At 41.6% G+C, this 23,152-nt stretch overlaps 1 protein-coding gene across 29 annotated transcripts in view; it reads left to right on the top strand.

Annotated features, from left to right (window-relative positions):
• Window positions 1-23,152, top strand: part of FNBP1 (formin binding protein 1) — a 105,809-nt gene that overhangs the window by 62,330 nt on the left and 20,327 nt on the right. For 6 of the 29 annotated variants that reach the window (XM_075439702.1, XM_075439698.1, XM_075439696.1 and 3 more), the window contains exons 7-10: window positions 7,317-7,445; window positions 9,185-9,331; window positions 15,065-15,262; window positions 16,631-16,813. In XM_075439702.1, coding sequence (XP_075295817.1) covers window positions 7,317-7,445; window positions 9,185-9,331; window positions 15,065-15,262; window positions 16,631-16,813 — 657 coding nt within the window. Of the gene's footprint in view, window positions 1-7,316; window positions 7,446-9,184; window positions 9,332-15,064; window positions 15,263-16,219; window positions 16,247-16,630; window positions 16,814-22,627; window positions 22,715-23,152 lie in introns of all 29 variants that reach the window. The other 23 variants (XM_075439691.1, XM_075439717.1, XM_075439693.1 and 20 more) reach the window with 8 other exon arrangements.

Here is a 23,152-nt window from a genome sequence, read left to right as displayed (position 1 = left end):
GGAAAGGGGGTGTGAAGGAGAACGGTAAGAGCAACTTCTGAATTAAGGATCAATTGCAGTTTGAATCAGATGTGTAATATAACCGGTGTTCTTACCTAATGCAAAGCAATGAGTTTATGCTGTGCAGCTGGAAAGCTTGTTTATAGCCATCCTTATTCTGTCAAAATATTAGAACAGATCTTTTCAGCTGTGTAAGAACTAAGGGAAAATTAAGAAGAGACCTCAGGATTTAGCTTATTGTTTGTAAGCTGTTCAGTTTAAGTGAATGGATTGTACCCGTAAAGTTGGGCTCTAAGGCTAGCAAATTCATACCGCTAACTTTCTTCAATCCTGGTTATCCATTCTGCATTGGCTGTGTCTGTAAATTCTTTCTTGGAGAGAGATGGCTAGAACCATGCCCAGTATTCAAAGTATGAGCTAAGCAATCTATTGTACAGTCCTAAAATAATTTCCATTATTTATATTCAATGCTTACACTTATACACTGCAGAACTTAATTGCTTATGTTAGTACAACTAAACAGATCTCCAGAAATCATTTAAGCATTGTTGGCCACTGCTCTGAATACATCTTTCCTTGTTACCTCCTCCGTCAAGTCCACATAGCCTTCCACCCACTGTAAACACCATGTTCTTTTGTAATAAATTTTTGTTACGTGTCCTCGTGGAATTGCATTTCTCCGAGCTGTGTGGCAAGCTACTGAATGTTAGCAGGGATTGACAGTTTGATCACCTAGAGAGTTTGGAGATTTAGTGTTTGTGACATGAGGATGGCAGTGCAAGGAGGCAAGCTTTCGGATCCAAGGCAGGGTTACTTCAGTGGGACCTTGGAGCAGTGTGCCGAGGCGGCTTCTCTGGTGTGTGTCACTGGCGCTTGCTGCCGTTCTTACGTAAAGGTCCTGCTCTTAGAAGACACTAACACTGCTCTGAACACTTTTCAGACTAAATTGGATGTGATAGAAAAGAAAAAGCAATACTCTTGTTTAGTAAGTGGGAAATACAGCACTCAAATTTGTGCAAGGAAGACTGCGGCAGAGCTAAAGTCTGAAGCCAGGCAGCTGAAGTCTTGGGCTCATCCACTTCAGTAAAATTTCAGGTCACTGCTAGCTGTTGGAATTCATTAATCAGGAAGCAGCTGTGGCTTTACTCATGATGCAGGACTGGGCATATGAGTATAGGACCGACAGTTAGGCGAGTCTTTGTTGCATTATGATTTTTTTTTTCTTTGTATTTTAGATGTGACCAGAGAAATTCAAAAGCTGTGCTAGAGCCCTGTGCACCGTGCTTGCTATGTTGCTATCGCAGCTCCATTAATTTGGTCCCTCTTTCTCGCTAGCACTTCAGTGGTGTTTTGTTGCCATAGTGTATCTCTGGTTAGTGAGCACTTCTATAGTCTGGCAGAATTATGTGGAATGCAACTGCACTAGATAACAATTCCTGAGATCTGGTGACGAAGACTTTTCCATCCAATGTCAGCTGTTTGATCGTTTGTGTGTTATATTCAGCCAAGGGATTTCAGGTGTCCACAGATACTTGGATTTTTTTCCTCACCTCTTCTAATGTTAAAAATAAGGAGTTTTCTCTTCTCTTTTTCCTGTCTGTTATTTTGCACACCCCTTTCTACCTTCTTGCTTTCAGACAAGTAAATCTCAAAACCTTTTTCTGCTTGCCAGTTCAAAGGGACCAGACTGGTTATTGTAAAACAGTAAAGAATGGAGCTTGATTTAGAGGCTATGTAAATCAAAGCCTGCAATCCTGGCCCTGTTTTGAAGTCCATGGCAGAATTCCCACTGTTATTAAAGATTCTGTAAGCGCAGCCAGTGTTGCTGCTACCAAGAGATGATGGTGCCCGCTTGTAACAGAGAGCAGCTATGTGAGCTTGTCTGTGGAGGGAGGACCAGAGCCCGCAGCTGAAAATCTGTGAGCAATTGAAAGCATTCCTGAAATTGGTGAAGTGTTTCTGAGTCTGCCTTTATCATTAAGTTATTTTGAAGGGACCGGGTAGTTGAGAGGGGGCAGGAGTGATTTTTTTTTTTTTTTTTTTTTTTTGGTGTTTGCATTTTAGTCTGATCTCGGGTTTACCAAAGATGGATCTATTTTGGCAGGCAGTGGCCTGGCAGTGATGCATCTCACATGCTGTCTGGGTTTAAAAAAAAAAGGGGGGAGGGGGGAAGGGAAGAAAGAAAGAAAACTACACCAAAGTTTTGACTGGAAACTCTGCCATTCTGGACAAGAGTGACTGCTGAGAGGTTGAACTGTTCCACTTAGTGTGGATCAGCTGAACAGCAGCCAAAGCTTTTTTCTGCCCTTTTCAGTTATTCATATCACTCCCACCATAATAGCCTTGAGGAGCTGCATTTTTTGTCTGTGTAAACCCAGAAGACAGTGTGTCTATTGACCCTCTTGCTGTTTCTGGAATGTGTCTTAGAAATTTTTCTCAGCAAAATATCCTTCGTTCTTTTCTGTATTGGAGACTGAAATGGCAGAAAGTGTACTTATTTTCTAAAAAATTCTCCTAAACTTAATCACCAGTTGACTTTCGTATTGAGCTGGATTTTGGGGGGAGAAGGTGTATGCAAGTAACACTATACAAGGATTTATTTTTTTAATTCTCTAAGAGGCAGCGTGTGATGCATAGCAGCTTACTAACATTTTCTCACGCCTTCAGGATCGACAGTGCCCATCATAGAGATGTCCATATCCCCTTTCTCTGTTTATTTTTCCTTTCCTGACTGCTGGTCAAAGGCATAAAGTACTAGGATTGATTTCAGATCAGTATATAAAGCTTTACGAGTACTGCATGTTTGCAAGACTATGGAGAACTTTCCCTGTCTGTAATTCTTTTGTCTCATTCTGATACACAGTGATTACTTAAGTTGCATCATGTTGCTAAACTGCAGAATTTTTCAAGCAGGTGATGAGTCGGTTCAGACCTCTCTAACACGGGTTACTTCGGAGTGAAAGGGCTGCGGGGTTAACTTTCTTTCCCCTTTAAAATAAGAAATTGGAAGAAATACTTCTGTAAGTACTTCAGTCATGAAAGATATTAGACCATCAATGTCCCACCCTGGTATCCATCACTTGGCTTGAACTTGCCATCTCTGGGTTCCTGGCGGACTCATTTAAACATCTGGAACTAACTTTTGATGCTGTTTGAAAATCTGGTTTTTGCAACTTGGTGGTTAGATAGAAAATCTGCAGGAAATGTGGTTAAAATAAACTTGACAGAATAGTGTTTTGTTTTTTCTCCTGCTACCTTGTAGAAGAGATAGAAGCCATAGTGCGTCTTGCCAGCTCATATGGCTGTGGACTTTGGTGTTAGGTGCTGTAGAGGCCTGATGTTTCAAATTTTTTTTAAAGTGCTGAAGACAGCCACAGTTCTACCAATTTTTAAAAAACAACACTTTGAAAGTTTTACTACCCTACTTTCTTCCCCATCAACTAGCAAGGCTGTCTAAAGGAAGGAAAAAGATTGGCTTTCATTACATTTCATGGTAATTCTCTATGGGTTCTGTGAGAAAAGAGGTCATACATAATAACCTTACCTGCTGCTAGTGTGCTTTTAACTAGTTCGCTCTATCAGAGCTACACGTCCTTTTCCTAGAGTTTCCTTTCAGGGTTAGTTACAGAAAGCACTCCTCTGGTGTGACGGTGTTTAAATCTGATTGCTATGGCAGTGGAAGCCTGAAGTTCACCTGTATGCCCGCGGCGAGGTTAATGGTGCTGCCGATAGCGGGCTGCCGTGCGTTCCTGGGAGCGCTTTTGCTGATGAGACGTGCATTGGCGTGTGTGACCTTTGGGTTTTGTTGTTGCCATCTGAGTCCAGAGAACAACTGCCTTAACAGAGACAGACTGTGGATGGGAGGCAATACATATATACACTGTGCATGTTTATCTGGACAAAAAGATATTACAAAGGTATGTTCTGGGGGAAGCGTGCAAAATCTGTGTATCTTTTGCAAATGTGGGCAGAAGTGTGCATTTGAAAGCCAACTGCTTTTCTTCTCGCCACAAATCCCTAAAATGTATATACCCTTTTCTGCTTTTTCATGATGCCGAAAGGTGACCTCATTCTTTTTTCCTTTCAAGAGGGGAGGGGATTCTTTGTTGCATTACGAGTATCTAGCCTTGGCGTCTCTTACAACTGAGTAATCTGGCAGTCTGTAGAAGATCTGGATTGTGGTTTCACATGTGGTGCTGGAAACGTGAGCTCTTGCTCAGTCATCTCTGCCCCGTTAAAGGAGAGAGTGTGTTGACTGAAAGCTGCATCACGGTATCATCCTCTTATATCCTAAGTCACGGTCTGGTTTTCCAGAGACCAGTTATTCCAAAGCCTTTCCTCTTGAAGATACTGGTCAGAGCAAATATTTTAATATTAACTCTAAGAAGCCCAAAAAAATACCTTCTCTGAAACTGTTTGCATGCACAAGTGAGCAGTAAAGAAGGCAAAAATTTATTTTCTGTAAAGCTCAACTGTAAATTACTCCTGAAATAGCTCCTGTGACTCCGTGCAGCTCCAGGCCACTGCATCCGTTACTCTGAGTGTGAAACTTAACGTCATCAGCTCATTTTTATCATTCTGTGCTTCAGCAGAGTGCAGGAACCTAGCTATAAAATACAATTCTGTTGATACTAGAAGTGATGATGATAGAGTAAGTGACATACTCAAATGAAGTAATAAAAAAGTTCTAGACTTTCTTTATATTTTTATTTTAAGATCCAAATACCTCATTGGAAAAATATTTAAACTGTTTGAAGCTTGCCAAATGCATTAAATGGCCAGGAGAAACAAAACATCACTGGGGCTCTCACACAAAAATTCTTGGTTTTGGAATGTTTCCAATTTTACTTACTCATCTGCTGCCTCCTCTTATTTGGGGCCAGTTAAGATAGTTTTGGAAACCGAGTGTCTGCTCCGGTCTACATTTAGCTCAGAGATACTTTGCTCATATCCAACCAATGATCCTGCTCATGAAAATGAACTCTGGCTTAATGTTTGCTGGATCTGCCTGGAAATGTGTAATAATGGATTTCTTGTTTTTCTGCTTCAACAATAGAGTCAAGGGACAAATTCCTGAGTTGCACTATTTAAAAAGAAAAGAAAAAAAGACACAGCTGTACGAGTGGGACTAGGGCTGTTGTAGAAGTCAGCTCAAACAATGGGTTGCTCTTCGGTAGACAGAGAGAATGGGCCTCACAAATGGATATTGAGCTGGGGCAGCTGGGGCTTGAGGAGGGGTTGGGAGACAAGCATACAGTACTCTGACAGCTGTCCGCCTTTCCCTGGCTGACTTTGTTTTGCTGGTAAATTTGTGTTTGTAATACAAGTCTGTATTGTTTTTCACTTGTGTTTAATGTAGCTATATGTAAGTGAGTTGATGATAAAGTTTAATAAGCTATATAGCCCTTGGGCAGAAATATGATTGATATGGCTTCTTGGAAATTCATTGCAGCAGGTAAATTTTCTGAAGTTATATGTGCATCATTTACAGGAGTTAGCAGACAGTTGAAACTCTTCGGGAACAAGCGAAGTTGAAAGTCTGTCATTTGTTGGATTTATTTATTTGGTTATAGTAGCAGTCTTTTCCATTTGATGCTGCTGTTTCATCTCCTATTATGCACTCAGTGACCAGCATTTTCTCATTGTGCTTGAATTATTTTTGTAGAAAGAATGTGAAGGCAATCAAGGAAATTCCTACAGCTGACTGCACTTGCAAAAGAAATAGCTGAATTGAGGTGAAATAAATTATTGAGATGTGCGAGCTGGACAAATGGGAGGGAAGCCTGTTTCTTTGCAAACTGAGATTTGAAACCTTCTGGCAGAATCTGTTACCTTCCAGATATGATTACTAAAATGTTCCATGATTTGGTGTTTCATGGATTTATTGTCAGGAAACTATTGTCTGCTTGGAACAGTTCAAAGAATAACCCCGTTCTGAACTATTTTTAATGGGAGCCCACTTAGAATATGCTAGAATTAATTATTCTGAAGTTTTCCCTGAAAGACCCAGAAGTCCTTTAAAGAATTTTTAAAGCCGTCTTTGCTTCTCCTTTGCTAAAGGGGTTATTCTGAAATTGCAGGAGTGGTTGGAACAGAAGGCTTTCTGGACGCTCACAGCTCTGTTCCAGGGCTGGGCAGGCAGAGGAGGCTCCGCGAGAGCCTGACAAGTGAGTGCACGCTCAGGACAGGTCGGCTTTGCAAAGCCAAATCCTGGGCTCTCTCTGATGGATGGCAAAGCTCTCACTGGAGCGAGCGTTTGGCCCACAGCCGTGGGGCAGGTGGGAGTAGGCAAGGTGCGTGGGGCTGCGTGGGAGCAGGGTTTGCCGCAGGGCTCTGGCTGGGTGGGTGCAAAGTGGGAGAGAGGGGAGGCAGGACAGGGAGCGAAGGCGTGTGGGTGTAGGGAGCTGGGCAGGAAGGGAAGAGGAGGAAGAGTGGCTGTATGAAGGCCAACAGCAAGGAAGGAAAAGGCAGCTAAAATAAACAGATGGGGTAGGCAGTAAGGGAATAATGTTGGGCAGTGAAACAGATAACCGAAGGCCTTGGGAAGCGGAATTGTAAGGGGAGGAATCTGAAAATAAGAAAGGGTCACTCGAGGACAGTTTGTTCTAGGGGAAGAAGTGAGGTTAACTGTCCAGTGCTCTGCTATACTGGGTAGCAAAGCAAATTGTCTGTGTGGTTAAAAATAGGGAGTCGTGTCTCAGCTGCTACTCAGGCTCCCCTTTCCTTGTGCACTTCATGCGAGCGCTCTGCAAGGAAGTGCAGATAAAGGACTTTGCAGAGAGCACAGCGGGAGTGTGAGTGAAGATGTTTTGTCATGATTCTGTTGGCTAAGGCATGTGAAATGAGACAAAACTGTTGGGTTTTTTTTTGTCACTTCTCTTTCCCCCCAAAATACTGCTAGCCAGCAGGTGAGTAGTTCACTAGAGAAGAGCAGGTGCCACCCAACAGGGCATACTGTGGAGCAAGAGGAGTGTCTGCAAGTGTACGGAAAACGTGCATGCCTGTTAAGTGGGCTAGCAGAGAGGCAAACTTGTTTCGGTGTTTTACGTGTAGTGTGAGCAGAGTTTGTTCAGGGAATGCAAAATGGTTCACGGAAATAGCATATTGTAACAGAAGAACAGCATCAGTGTGTATGCTGCAGCCTTATGCTTGACATAGATCAACTGTGTCACAAAACAGGAGTAAACCAAAAGCTGAAGTGTTCAGAGACCCAGATGCTAATGTTCCTGTCCTGCCTACTGGTAAGGTGAGGAGTAACACAATGCAATTTCCTTCTGTGCAGTATAAATTATAAATTTCTTTTGGCATTTCTTTAGGCGAGGCAGCAAGCCCAGCTGCGACATCAAATGGCAGAAGACAGCAAAGCAGAATATTCTTCCACTCTACAGAAGTTCAACAGTGAGCAGCATGATCATTACTACACACACATACCAAACATTTTCCAGGTAAGGGTTGCTGGCACTGATCTGGAGTAGCTCATTATCTTGTGGTAAGAACAGAGGGGCGTACTGCACATTGCGTCAATTCTGTGACCCTGTCTTTTGCTTTTCGGTGACTTTTGTCACTGTTAGCAAATTTTTTATGCAGTCTGCCAACGCAAGAGATGGAGAGCTTGATAGGATAAATTGTCCCTTCCTCTTGGACCAGATATCAACTGGTCAGTAGTATATGAGGAAGGTGACATTGACTTGTCAGGACAGATTACGATAGTCTTTGGAATCCTCACAGTCTTGCTCTGTGAAACTCTTGTGACCATGCAGCTGGGGAATGAGAGCATTATTTACATTGTTGGGGCAGGAGTCAGCTGGGCATCATTACATCTGTAAAGCCTTACAGCCCCTTACAACCCATCTTCAAATCAGACTTCACAGATGTTTAAATTTAAACCACAATAATTCTGCAGTAGTGAATGTCAAAGGGTTTAAGCAAGCTTGCTGATGATGTCTTACGGTGCCTAAAGAAAAATGGTAGAGAAGGAACAAAAAAGCCATCAGATTTATACTAACCGAAGATCGGAGTTTGTCCTTGACTGACCAGAGAGATTAATGTAGTAGAACAGAAGTTTGAAATGACTGTTCCATTGTAATGGGATATAAGCATCAGAAGTGGAAAATACAACCTCTTTAAGGGAGGGTATGTCACATGCTTATCATATGATGAGAAATAACTGATACTTGCGTAGTAAATATACGTGTTTTTATCCATAGCTGGAACTTCTTAGCTAAATGGACACCTCGTCTTTTGCTTCATGGTATTTCAAATCAATGTCTTGTGATAAATTATCCCTGACATCAGATATAAAATTTTTGCAATATATTTATATTTAATGCTAGATCTGGTAAGTGTTCTGATTTGTAGGTGAGCGTTCGTAAAGTACTGCAGATGAATCCTTTTCCCTCCCAGTTGCACGAGTAAGTTCTAGTGCTTTCTTTTAGATGTTGAAATCAGATGTTTTCTAAAGAATTCCTGTTGCTAGTGGATCAGTCAAGACAACAGAGATTTTTAACTTGACGATGCTCCATAAGATTCCTGCAGTCTGATGTGAAACAGGCCATTCCTGTTCATGCCCTTCTGTATCCCGTTAGAATCTGTCATAATAGTGCTGTGCCACATCCAGTTTCCCTCTGTTGTAAATGAGAGGCCAGTGGGATAGGTGCTGGAGGTCGTGGCACTGAATCCATTGACCAACAGGGAGCATGTGTTGAGAAGCCCTGGTGTGAACAATGCATGATGTATAGGACTGCCTGTAAACCAAAAATTACCTACTAGGGAAAAGGAGAAGGGGAAAGATCAAGAGTTTTGTTTGCTTGGGTTTTTCAGTGGAATGAAAATAAGATCTTTCAGAACGTGCAGAAGATGAAAGAATTTGTTGTTGCGGAAATTCTCTTAAAACCTTAGGAGTCATCCTTACAAAAGGCTAAAGCTGGGGTTTTGACAAATCAGCATTTTTTAACATAAAAAGTTAATTGAAAAGTTTCCAGTAATTGTAACGGAGATTGGCATTTTGATGTTTGAGGGAATGATACCACTTGGTGCCTTCAGGAGAACAGCTGTCCTAGTTTGTTCTTAAAAATATAATTAAACCATAAAATTTTAAAGCAGCTGGTGTATGCTGGGGAGACAAATAGCTTGAAACTGTGAAGTTAATCTTGATATTTGATCTGAATAAAATGTCGTGTTTTAGAAAATACAAGAGATGGAGGAAAGAAGAATCGTGAGGATAGGTGAATCCATGAAAACTTTCGCAGAGGTTGACCGCCAAGTGATCCCTATCATTGGAAAGTGTCTGGATGAAATAACAAAGGCTGCAGAATCAATTGATCACAAGAATGTAAGTGTTGTATTGTTTGGATTGTCGATTGTCACCTTTAGTATTGATCACTTATATATGGAGACTTCAATCCTGAGTCTAGGCTGCAGGACGAGAGCTTTATAGTCATGGAACTAAAACAAAGACTAGCTGCTTGTCCCGAGCTACTTTGTCTGAGGTAGGATGTGCTCAGATTACTTCCCAAATCTATTTAACGGCCAGAAATGTCTCTCCTGCCACACTTCTTTTCAATATTTTTTTTTCTTTAGGAAAATTCTCTGATTTTACTAGGATAATTACTTCTTGAAATACTGTAATTGAAAAATAGGCTTCTGCGTATAAGGTAGATGATAGGCATAATTCCAGATACCTGATGATCACCAAGTCTTATTCAGATGGGCTCTGTGTCTGACAGTCAGAAAACTGAATGTTGCAGAAAGGTCTTCATTCCAGATAATTTCGTAAGAATGGAAGTATTGGAAGTAGTGGCTAAATAAATTATTGCAAACAACTCTGGCAAAGTTTCTACTTTAGTGTAAAATCTGTCTTTTCAGATTTGAGGTTTGCTAGCAATCTGTAAATGAGCTTTTGCAAATCTTTATTTCTGAACATCATTGTAGGTCTAAAAAGAAGCCTTCCTGTTAAAAAGACTGATAAAGAGTTTGGTTGAGCTTCCTGATGTACATTTAGCACGGGGGCAAATGTGTTTTCTGTTTTGTTTTAGGAATGATCTGCTTACTTCAGAAATGAAGTCTCTGCTTGCTCTTTCAGCCCTTCTCATGGATCACATTAGTGCTTCAAATACAAACAGCATGTGTCTTGCTGGCTGTTTGAATTTCTCGTATGTCTTTTTCACTGGAATCTCTTCTGAGCTATTCAGTGCCCAGAGCCTGGAGGCTTCCATTAATTGGCAGCATAAGCCTGAGGCTGAAGTTTTGAGATGAATCCACTACTTTCTGCTCAGCAATTGCTCTCAGAGAGCAGCATAGGAGACCAAGGAATCTGAAAATTACCCTTTCAGCGTAGGAGAAGGGGGAGTTGGGGCACAGATTCCCATGTTAGGACAGTGTACCCTGCTTGAGGTACAGCTTTTGGTGCTGCATGGTGAGATTGTGTTGGGGAGATTCATACCTAAGCCTACACTCTGCTTGAATCTTCAGGTGAGGTCTTGGCAACACACAAGCCAGATAAGTCAGAGTGGTGACTCGTGCGCAAGTATGACATTAGAAAATTGTGATTTTGAGCGTTGATAACTAAGGGATCTCCTGTAAACACCATGCTAACAAAAATGTATTTAGCCAAATTTGTTATATCTGAAAAAACAGAAAGGGTTTAGTGTGCTCTCTCTGGAAAACAGTTATGTCCATAAAGGGTTCTCTTTTCTTAAATATCATCAAGGATTTTTTTTTTTTTAATCTCTGGAACAGTAGTTTCTAACTTTCTTGACTGTGATAAATGTAATATGCTTCTTCCTGTCCTTTTGTAGCATGCAAGCCCTGCCACTTTCTAAGGATGGCCATAGATGCACACAGTAGCAATTTAAAAGCTATATTTTCTCAATTTCCAGATAATGTACTGGTTTTGCTACTAATTCAGAGTATTACAGCAGACCTTTCCCATCTCACCCCTTAACTTTCTAAGAAGCAAGTTTGGGCTCTGTTATGCTACCATCAGGAGAGTTCCCCCTCTTACTGGAAAGATTCAGATTGAAGGTTGTCTGCTTTACTCGTCTTTTCCAAGCTTGGAAAACTTTGGGTAGGAAGGGCTACGAAGATGATTAGGAAGGGCTACGAAGATGATTAGGGGACTGGAGCATCTCTCCTACAAGGAAAGGCTGAGGGAGCTGGGTTTCTTTAACCTGAAGAAGAGGAGGTTGAGAGGGATTCTTATAAATGCTTATGAATAAGGATGTGTGTCAAGAGGATGGGGCCAGACTCTTTCCAGTGGTGCCCAGCGACAGGACAAGGGGCAACGGGCACAAACTGAAGCAGAGGAAGGTGCAGCTGAACATGAGGAAGAACTTCTTCACTCTGAAGGTGACGGAGCCCTGAAACAGGCTGCCCAGAGGGGTTGGGGAGTCTCCTTCTCTGGAGATATTCAAAACCCGCCTGGACACGGTCCTGTGCAGCCTGCTCTGGGTGACCCTGCTTTGACAGGGTGGGTTGGACCAGCTGATCCACAGAGGTCCCTTTCAACCCCCGCCATGCTGTGATTCTTTGAAAGTCAACTAGATATGTGCTGTAGTCAACTTTGAAAATGAGGTCAGATTCCAGACAAGTTGAATGCAAGGACAGCTGGTGATGATATAGCTAGTACAATGGTGAGCAAAACCCAGAGCCTGAGCAGGAAGAGCTTTGTGTGAAACTGTGGGCCCACACAGACATGTGTTTCCCAGCTGGGGGGAGATCTCCAGGATTGGTAATCATAAACAAAAGTACAGTATCACTAAACTTGAAATGTGTAAAGTCAGACAATATGACACTGACAAAAGGCAGTGATTCTTATTTAGCTCTTGGTGTCCTTTGGTTTTATTTTTGCCTTTTCTACCCAGCTAGCACATACAGAGTTACTTAAGAAGAAGAGAGGGTAAATTAAAGCTCTGTTCTTTGTGCAATAACTTCAGTTTTGAAACCAGAGCTTTAAATAGAACAGCCGCAACTAATACAGAAGGTATGTTGGTCAGAAAGAAAATAATTACAGAGAAAGCACGAATTCTAGTAATTTACCTTGTGTACCAAACTGTGTGTCAACTCTAGCTGAAAGGATGTAAGAACCAGCCAGTTCTGCAGCTTTTTTTTTTTTGCTGCCAGTAAAATATTACCAGCTGGCACTACTGTGTAAAAAGGACAAACAAAATCCAAGCAGCAGAACTTTACGCTTCATGGAGGTATCTCGGAGCTTTTTGATGACCACTTTTCAGCTTCGGGTAGGTTTATTACAAACATTGGTCTGTGAAGGTGTGGTTCCTATGGTATCTGTGAACCACTATGATTTCTAGGATGAGAATTATGTGTTATAATAGTAAGGAAGGATGTATTTGTGTAGTGACTTAGAAGCTGTGGACGTGCAGACTGCTAACAGGCTTCTTTTGCACAGCCAGCTCCGTGTTCCCTCCCTATGTGGATGCTAGCAGGATTGTGGAAGATCACTTTTCTTCCAGGGTCCCTATTTCGTTGGATAGTATTAAGAACCAGAATGACACGGGACAGATTTAAAACTTTCTATATTCTCTGCAGCTGAAATATTACAAAGTTCAGCCTCACACCTACTGGCAAAATGGCCAGTCTTTCAGGCTTAGTTACTAAATCTGCAACTGTGTAAATAGGATTGCTTTAAGCCCTCACTGAAGTGTATAGAATTCCTGCTAACAGCAATGGAAACTGTCTGGATTTAGCTGGGAATACTGGTTAGCCCTGAGTTTCCAATGCAATGGTAAATATGCTTCTTTTATCTCCTTTTTCCAACAACTTGGACAACACAGAGGTCATGTTGCCAGAGTAAGCAGTAGTGACTGTTGGGTGAACCTGTGCAGAGCTCGCTTCGGAAGGCTCTAGTAGCAGATAAAACTAATTTGTTACGGACTTTAGAGTTCCTGTTATGACATTATCTCTGTGATATATGGAGCATGTTGGTTATTTTTAGCTCCATTGTAGTGGAAGGATGTTTTGACTAAATGGAGGGAACACTGTAAAATTAAGAGGAAAAAATGAAAAGCTCCGTGCACAGGATAAAATACCAGTGTAACCTTGTGTGTGTTAGTAGTCACTTCTCTCTTCTTTCTTCGTCTTGCTTTCATGGCTATTATTAAAAATCTCAAATATATACATCTCAGGAAGTTTTTAATATCAAGCTAGGATGAGATAATGGAAAGTGGCATTCTACCTCACTAAAAATTGTGTAGGAATTTCACAGTGCATCTGGTAGTTGGAGGATCTTAGACCTGAATTTTCTTCACAATCCCATGAAGACTCTTGCAAAGCTTTGCCTATAGCTGTGTTTTGCTTGACTGAGCCTGGCCTCTGGATATGTTTATATCGCACTAGATTTCTCATTAAGAGTATTTTACCTACGGACATGAGCAGAATCTGTGAAATGCCTTCAAAGCAACAAGTTCATCTTTTTTTATCTGAACAGGATGGTCCTACTCGGTCTCTGGAGGCTAATAAGATATTTGTGTGCTGTGGCACAGTTTCTCTAATGATCTTAGAAGAAAACTATTAGAACAGTATAACATAGAAAAGCTCTCTTACCTAGAAGTCAAGCAGATGAAAAAAGTGTTAAAATAAAATTTTTGAGTCCATTAGGTTTAAATGCACTTGGTACACTGAGGTCTGGATTTGAGGTTCTGTATAATTAAATGTGTTTATAGACCTGACTAGGAAAAATGCTATATGTTGTGCTTTGGGTTTTTTTTGGTTTTTTTTTTTTCCTCCACACCCTTGTCTGAAAGAGCAACACATTACATACAGTATATAGCCAGTGTATGGCTGACTTATATCTAGTAGTTAGTGCCAAAAGGGCTCGTGGCTTTAATGAGAGCATGTGGAGTTCGCAGCTGCTGCCTGCACCAAGGTGTTGGGCTGCTTGTGTGACCTTGGACTGCTCCATTGTTAGGTAAAGCTCGTGAGAGAAACTCCTGCGATTTACTGTGGCTGTGAGTTCACAATCACCAACTTGACAACTTACGGCAGTGTTATCACTGAAGAGCTCCTTTATATGGGAGTCTTTATTGGGATTTTCTACTAATTTACTTACAGCTGCATGCCCAGCAATTCTATACCTTACATTTTTTCAATGAGTCACTTAAGTTATCTGTTTGGGTACTGAAGTATGATTGCTTTTCTAGTCAGTAAAGTTAGTAATAAGCTCTTTGTCATTTTCACCACTAAACATGATAAATCCTTTAAAAGATGTTTGTATCAGAACTTTGATTTTTGTGTTGGAAATGAAAGAAAGGGAATGCGAACATTGCCAGGTTGTGGTCAGGCTTAGGGGTTGCGCAGATCAGTGGAAGGTCGGAATAAGGAGACCTGAGTTTACTCTTCCTGAGCTCCTGAGCATCGTCTTTAGTTAACTACAATGACCTATACTTCAGTGATGTTGATGTATTTTTTTTGCTGTCCTAAATAGACCATAGTCCTCTGCTTTTTACCTGTTGGTATTTTGAGTAATGGCTGTTCTCTGTGATACCTTTGCAAAATGGACTAGAGTTTCGTTAACAGGAATAGTGGACTGTTGGAGACTAAAGCTCACCTGCTTTATTTCCATGGATTTTTTGTTTATTTAGAGATCTATTATGAAACTGAGATTTATGTTACCAGTTGTAGTACGCTCCGAATTACGTAGGTTGGAAACTTTTATTCTGTGCGGGGTGGTTTTTGTGTTCTTGCTGCATTTATCACCTGAGTACCTGGGAGCATTAAATTTTACACATCAGAGTGCCTTGCTTGGGTAGGATACTATGCTGTGCCTAGGTTGGGGTTTTTTGGTTTTTTGTTTGTTTTTTTTGGTTTTTTGTTTTTTTTTTTTAAGCACAGTGTGGTAGTGAAAATAGGACCAAGAAAAGCGCCCTGATCTTGTCTTGATCCTGGGCTCTGGAGCAGTGTTAGCTCCCAAGGATGAACCTGGGCACTGTGAGAGTTGCTTCCTGCACAGACGGACTTTCTTGTCCCTGTACTGTTTTTCTGTGCCACCAATTTGATATCAGTCCTCACCTGAGATGTTTACACTTGTACTGGATCTGTCCCATTCCAGGATTCCCAGCTGGTAATAGAAGCGTTTAAATCAGGGTTCGAGCCTCCGGGAGATATCGACTTTGAGGATTTCACGCAGCCGATGAAGCGGACGATCTCAGAATCCAGCCTTTCCAACTCCAGAGCGGATGGGAAGTCTGAGCCGAAGTTTGGTGGCAAATCCAAGGGCAAGTTATGGCCGTTCATCAAGAAAAATAAGGTACTGACTTGCAGACTTGAGCTTGGTGCTAGTATGTGTGTAGTTAATAACCTCTGTCTTGTCTAGTAATCTGGGCAATTACAAATTTTTAAAGAGACTTTTAGATAGTTAATAACTGATGTCTTAATACGCTGTTTTGTTGTAGTCTTTGGTTACTTAAGTTTCTTTATATCTTTAATTTTTTTCTTGTATAATTTCTTTAATTATGTTGCTTTTTTATATTAATTTATCTGAAATTGTCACGTCTCTGCCATGGTCCATTTCTGTTCCTAACTCAGAGAAGGAATTGCGTACCACTTACCTAGTGCCATATGTGCGAACTAACATTGTTACATTGGGGAAGCTTGAATGGGCTGTTACTGTTTGACACTTCTAAACCTGTCCTTGGCTTTTCATTTGCGTTATCTTTTCAGTCTGTGCACTGGGTTCAGCAGTTGGGTGGCTGGGTACAAGGAATTGCTGCGATTCATTCTTAAGCACAACTAACGGAGCATAACTAACTGAGCAGTTGACTTTTTAAAAAGACCATGTTAACTTATGTATCCATTAAACCTTTTTCATTTCACTGTCATATTTTACACCATAATGCATGGCAGCATTTATCTGGGGTTACCAGAAGGCATCAGGGTGACTGGACTGACCTACTGGACTGGGTGACTCAGTAACATTGATGGAAGCCCAGAGCAGCTTTGTTGTTTTGGTCTCGCCCTTGCTCTGACCCTTACCAAACCACTTCTAATTAGACTCCAAAAATGTACTTGTTCAAAATGGGTCATTCGTGTTGTGCTGGTAGAAGAGAGAACTCGGCTCTCTGGTGCTTACATCAGTGTAGCCAGAAACACAACCCAGGACCACCTCCTGAGCAAATTCGTAGGATAATTTGTGAGAGTGAAGTGTGATGCACATTACTGAGGTATGATTTGAAAGCAGGAAGGAATGTGGTTTGTTGTTTTCCAGATAATAGAAACGCTACTGGGCACTAAGGTACCTTCCTTATCTGATCCATTTAAATTCAGGTATTTGAAAGCTCTATCCATATGCATTATTTTGAGCTGTCCACAGAGCGAGAACAGGGCAATTTATGGGGATAGTGCTGCATGGAAGAGTCTGCATGAGCTTCCTGTCAAAATACTTTCTGTTATTCTTCTGTTGCATCACTTACTAAAACTTCCATTTGTCAATCCTTCATTTACCGCAACTCTTGAATACGGCTTTCCCCCTCTTTTGAACCATGGCCTTTAATATTTAATTATTTAATTGTTTTTTTTCTCTGGATTTCAAATATTGGTTTTGATGCTTATTTTCGTTTTGTGTTTTATCTTTTTATTTTGGTTTTTATTCTGTCACTTCTCCATCTCTTATACGTAGCTTATGTCCCTTTTAACATCCCCCCATCAGCCCCCTCCTCCTCCCCCTGCCTCTGCCTCACCCTCTGCTGTTCCCAACGGCCCCCAGTCTCCCAAGCAGCAAAAGGAACCCCTCTCCCATCGCTTCAACGAGTTCATGACCTCCAAACCCAAAATCCACTGCTTCAGGAGCCTAAAGCGCGGGGTAAGTTCTCCTCTGGATACCTCTCTCTTGCTCTTTTCTTTCTTTCTTGCGCTTTTATTGCACGTTCTGTTACGTAAAAACTTGTTTTGTTTTGTGAATGAATCCATTGTGTTTTATCATAACATGCAGACAAATCCAAGGAATCCCAACCTATAAAGCCATTTGTAGTCAAAAACCCCACAATGAAACCACAAAAAGTGCAGTCGCTGATGGAAATTACCCATTTGGGTTTGTTGGGGAGGAGGGATTGTCCAAAGTATGGAAGGAAAAGCTAAACAATGAGCAATACTCATGTAAAAGTCAGTCGTTCATTTAGTAGCCCTGCGTATGTCTATGGCAGAGTAGGTTTGGAGGAGCACCAGTCAGGGGGTTGCTCTGATCCTGATGCTGCATGTTGTCTACCTTAAAGTAGGAAGTTTTCCTTTCTGCACAGTGGATTCAGCTCAATGTCTGTGTCAGGAGGAGGAGAGTAAACTAGGAGTGATTCTAGAAAATAAGTCTTCTGACTTCAGTTGGTGCAAGCTCAGACATTTCCCTGAAGTGATCTGACACGTTGCTGTGGTACTGGGAAGGTGGCTTCCCTGGATTTTACTGCCAAGTGTGCTTCTGTGTGTGACTTCTGTTCCAGAGGCTCAGCCTCAGCCCGTGCTTCAAGCGCTGCAAGCTTAGCTTGCTTAGTAAGTCTGAGTCTTAAGATAAGAAAATGGGTGAGATGTGAAAGGTGAACTGATTCTAGGTGGTAAAAAAAGTTGTTTATATGGTACATGTGTGCTTTAAACCTGGGCTGCCATGTTGGTGGAGACTGTGGGGAACGACCGAATTTAATATTCCCTGCAGCTACCTAGATGTGTCGATTGCAGCTGGCTCTAAATATGTGGGGCTGATGCTTCTCAAGGACCTTAACTGCATCCTGTAGCAGGGAGTGTCAATAAGATGTGAAGGTTTGGTTTGATTCCTGTAGACAGCAGAAGAAATCAAACCTTCCCAACAAGTTTCTTTCACATCTGCGTTTGGGCCTCCTGGAGCAGATGATGTGGCTTGAACAGCACTTAATGTGCATAGAAGATTTTAAATCCTGCCATGCTCTGTAACTTGTTTCCTTATTAGTTCTAAATGCGTTTTTTCCATAGCTTTTATTCTTGATGCTTTAAATGTCAATGAAATATCTTCACAAAAATACCAAGTTGAAAAACTATTTGTAACGGCCACCAACAGCTGCCATTCTTGCCAACTGTGAAGGACAGATACATGTGATGAACCATTGCAAGGCTAGGAGAAAACTTTTAAGTTCCATGTTTGACTTGTCCTTGCAGCCTTCCCTACATGTATTAGCATGCAGAATTGTAGGCACCATGTCTTTTTCTGGGCATTTCTAATGAAGTCCACAGATTTTGTTGGTTTCTGAACTGAATTTCCTTCCCAGTGCTGTGATGCATCCAGTTTAAAGTGGCATTCTGGCTGCAAAACCTTTATCAGCCTACCATGCGAGTTCCAAAACATGGGTGAGATGTTTTGAGGGATTAGGGTTTGGGTTTTTCCCCTGCCAGCGGCTGAAGTGCAGTGTGTTAGATGCCGGTTTATGCACCGTACAGTGCAGAGAAGCTGAAAGCCTCCGTGGCTGACCTTGGGGGTTCACCTGGCTCTGGATCAAGCTGGATCAACATTTTGTGTCACATCTCCACTGTTGCAAGTGCAGTGTCCCTGTCTCCTTTCCTGCTGATAGAGTAGGAAGCATGGCCGGAGTTTTCCCAGGTCAGCTGCGTTGTTGCTGACAGCAGCTGTGGCTCTATTGGTAAGCTGGTGGTGAAGTGTTTGTGTTGAATTAAATGCTCTCATTGGTGGTCTTCATAAGCAGTAAGTAAAAGGACAGGTTCCCAGAATAAAATTTTCCCTTTTTTCAAACAAAAAGAAGGCTTTATCTTTCCAGAAGCTCGCACGTGCCGCTGTTGTGCTGAGAAGTTGCTGGCATAGCATGGCTTTGGCTCCTAGGTTAAGGTCTTTAGAATTATTTCCTCCTATAAAAATTACAGGAAGGAGACACAAGTGTTCAGTATTTTAAAACGTGTTTCAGAGCAGGCTGTAGCAGCAAGGAAGTGACTATTTTAAAAAGCCCAAATTCTGCTCCAGGGGCTGCACTGACATTTAGGTCTGAGGGCTGGAGTTGGGTAAAAGTAGAGATGATTTATTTCAGTGGGGAACTTCAGGGGTGAATTACAGAGAATTGAGAACAGTGCTGCAGACAAGATTTTGTCTCATCTGGTTGCAGACAGTACGTTTTAAAAAAACATGTTTTGTACAGAGTGGTTTTCAGTTCTTTGCTAGGGAATTGCCAGTTAATGGGGCATTCGGAACCCAAAAAAAATCCTGTTACTGGTGCTTTTCACTGGGGAAGCGGGAATTTTCTAAGCTGTCCAAAGGCAGGTTCCATAAATGTACCCCCTTCCCTCAGTTGCAGTTTGGGTCAGAGCATCTTTTCTTGGTGGCCTTTATGGGAGGAGACAGTCTTTCGGTTCTCCTTCTGCAGCAGCAGACCTGGAGGACGTGCTAGATGGTGGCTGTCTCGGTGGCAGCCGCTGTGGCAAACGGGCGGCTGGCAGTCGTCCCCGTGTGGGGTAGCACTGAGACACTGGGGAGCGGAAGGCACCGCTGAAGGCGAGGTGCTCCAGTAGTGCCATTCACAGAACAGAATATTAAAAATACTGCTAAATATTTCTAACTTGGTTTAAAAATACCAATTTGTAGTTCCATCGGCACTTCACAAGTTTGTATTTCAAATGTACAAATTCTAGTTTAGTGAGTGTTTGGCCGTACAGGCAATGATGACTAATTGCTTTCAATATTTCCTGAAGAAAGGCCATTACTTTATGTATTAACTAGCCGAGAAGTCCAAGCAAGCCTCACAAATCCTGTGTACCATATTGGCTTTAAGTGGTTTATGTGAAAGGTGAAATAATGAGAACAATTTCCTATAGTCTTCTCTGAAATCCCTCAAATTTCTACTGACATGTTCATTAAAAATGTGCAAGGAAAGGCTATTGCTAAATCTTCATTTAAACCTTTCACTATGTTCTCTTTCTATTTCATTTCCTTCCCCTGTTAGCTACCAGGATGTTTGTATGTAAATACTTCTCCTCCCTGACTCATCCCACAGAGCTGGAGGCCAGTGTTCAGATCATCGTCTCTTGATCCAGAGGGGAGAGTTCGGGCCCCTTGGTTCATCTAGAAATACGGAGCGGGACAGGCTGCAAAGCTCTGGCAGCTTGCTCCGTCTGATTTGAAAACTTGTCAGGTTCACATTTCATAGGTCCTTGGTGATTTGTTGCACAAATGGTCAGACTGAAAGATCATGAAAATGCCGTATGACCTTCAAAAGTAAAAGAATTATAACCAGGCAAAAAATAAATCAAGAACCACTCCCAAATCCTGTTAATTTATCAGATGAAAAATGAGTGGTTGGCATTTGTTTCAGCTGATGTGGTTGATATGACCCACTTTATATTCAGTACAGCCAGATAATACTGTTAATTCTGCTTTTACCGTATTAAGTTTTATAAGATTTGCTTTGCTCGATTCCTCTCCATCCCCCTGCCAAATCCAGAAGATTCTGAATTTTGCTCAGGAGCATGAGCGGTAATGTGACAAATACTGGATTGCGATGTTACCACAGAAATCAGGAGGACGTAGAGAAAATTGTCCTCTACACAGAAGTACATTTGATCTGTGCAGAAATACATCAGTGAAGCAACTTTTGGAAAGGTTGTGCGGGGAGCCAGCAGGACAGTACAATGTAACGGGTGTTTGGCTTCGGACACTGAATAATTTCATTTGCTCTGAATATTGTCTCCGCACTGCTGGTTTTGTTCAGAGACAAAATCCCACTAGAGCCAGACACCTTGCAGTAAAGATGGCCACAAGGCATTTTAAAGTAGTATTTTAGAGTATTTGACCAAATTGTCAAGCCAGGTTCTTCCTGGCTTTTTGATAAACGGAGCTGTTAACTCCTACAAAATCTGGAGTAACAATTTGCTTATTTCAGAGGAAACTGGATCGTCCTTCTTTTTTGCACTGGCTTAAGGAAGAAGTACTTGAAAAGGAACTACTTAATGTGAACAAGTCTGGTAGATACTAAGACCTTAACAGGATAAATGCCACCAGCAGAACTGCACGTTGTAATTGATCCTTGAAACATAAATGAGTGAATGGATTCACGTACAATTCCTCTGTGAAATCTTTGATATCAGAATGTGTCTGGAGAGGCAGGATGTTTTCGTAACTTCCTTATAAAGTTTTGGATTGGCACCTTAAGTTGCATTTGAAAAGAGAAATTATGAAACTAAAGCAGAAAAATCACTGATGACTGTTAAAATGAATTGTATTATTAGTAATGATATGTTCTGTGCCCAGTCCGGTTTTATTTCTGCTTCCAAACCAAAAATTCAATGAATCTTGTTTTCATAGAAGGAAGCAGATGCCTGGACAATTGACAACAGATGCAAGGTTAATATAGAGGTGCCAATACCAGTATCAGTGGTCACGGCCCATATGAAATCCTAGCCAGTTTGGGGGGAAAAAAAGAAAATTAGGCACTGACTCTTGTCAGTGTCTATGGTTTTCTAATTGCATTTTTGTGTTTTCCTCAAAGCTTCTGTCTTCTAACCCCAACAGCAGAAATGTCCATTGTAGAAAATATTGTAGAACCATTACAGCACTTGTCATGCATCAGAACTAGAAGGGGGGGGATAAATCTTTTACACAGTTTTTGAAAGTGCTGTTTCTAATAACTCTTTTAAAAAGCAGCATAAAAGTAGTATAACACTTAAAATCAACCCTGTCGCTTTAGAGAAGTTAAAGCCAGAAGAGTACGAAGAATGAGGAACCACTTACATAAGTCATAATTTCATTTGTGCTTGCTCTGCTTTTTCTAATTCCATTTTGAGGACAAAGAAGACTCGGTATTCTGCTAGTTGACATTAATTTTGTGTTCTTTTGTTTTATTGCTATAGCAGCAGTAACATCAGCAGCTTTATTTAAAGCGCAATACTTTTGAACTGAAAAATCCAGGGGTAGAACTTACGCCTTTGAATTGCAGTGTTGCGCAGACTTGCCTTTCCTCTCTTGCCTTGGAGACTGGGTTGTGGTGAAGCAGAGAGGACAGGGCTGGGAGCTGGGACGCGGGTATTACTGTCATTACTCAAGTGCCAGCCTCCAGGCGGTTCCGTAAGGCACACGGGGGGACTTTTGTGGTTTCCTTTTTAGTGGAAGTTGTTGACTTCGTTACAATGTGATTTTATTTCCATTGCACCAGTTAATGTTTTCCCTTACCATCCCCTCTTGCCTCTGTGACATACTGTGCAGCCTCCTCCCTCCACACTTAGCTGTTGGTCTGCCTGGGTGATCAGTGCTTTGTTGTTCTGTGAGCATGCAGAAACAGCAAACAAAACAAACCACCTCCTCTCCTACCTGCTCTGTTCCCTGCCCCTGGAAATACTTGTTATTCTAATGTAAGTGTACAAATCTGTGCCAAGACCAGGATTTTTTGGCGGGTGGGGTCGTTAAAGCCATGGTTTATTCTAGCACAGAGACAGACACATTTTCTGACCTTGTGTATGTAAGCTACCATTTAAAAGTACAGTATTTTCTGATTTTCATGACAATGTTAAACTCTTAATATTTGCATAGTTTTTAGGAAGCTTCTACTTTGCGCTTAAAGGCTAGTTAAATGCCAAGCTGTCTTTTGCTGTAGAAGCAGTAAACACAGAGGTGCCGTGCTCGTCTCCAGTGTAACGGATGTGTTTTCTCTTGCTGACTCACCAGCAGACACAGTCTTTGTATATTCACAAAGAACTCATGAAGAGGACTTTAGGGACACCCACGTGTGCCATTGAGGCTAGGGAATATGTTGTAAGTCCGTGTATGGTGTGATCAGCCCATACCGTTGCTGCACAGTCGCTAACCCCACTTACAACGCCGTTAGTGTGTGCTGTGGAAATGTGCTTTGTAAAAGATAAAACAAAAATTTGGTGGGACGCAAGTTGCAGCTTGCTGTGTTATTTGCAGGAAAGATACGTCTGCTAGTCCTGGAAATGCTGAAATTGGCACAATTAAAGTAGCTGGACCTGTGAAATTCAGAGTTAAGTACTACAAACAGGTTCCATGCATTTATTCTAAATTATTCGACGAATGCAGTCTTGAGCATCATGAGCCGACCCCTGATTTACAGTAGTGTGGCAACATGTTCTGTCCCTTGGTCGTGGAGCACTCCGTGGAGCTTTCTGAAGCTTCCCTGAACTCTCTGTAACGGTGATGGTTCATGGAATCGAGATACGTGACCTCTAAATC

Source organism: Opisthocomus hoazin, chromosome 19, assembly GCF_030867145.1.
Source record: "Opisthocomus hoazin isolate bOpiHoa1 chromosome 19, bOpiHoa1.hap1, whole genome shotgun sequence".
Lineage (NCBI taxonomy): Eukaryota > Metazoa > Chordata > Aves > Opisthocomiformes > Opisthocomidae > Opisthocomus > Opisthocomus hoazin.
The sequence above is the reverse complement of the archived record's forward strand: the minus strand, read 5'-3'. Positions and strand labels throughout refer to the sequence as shown.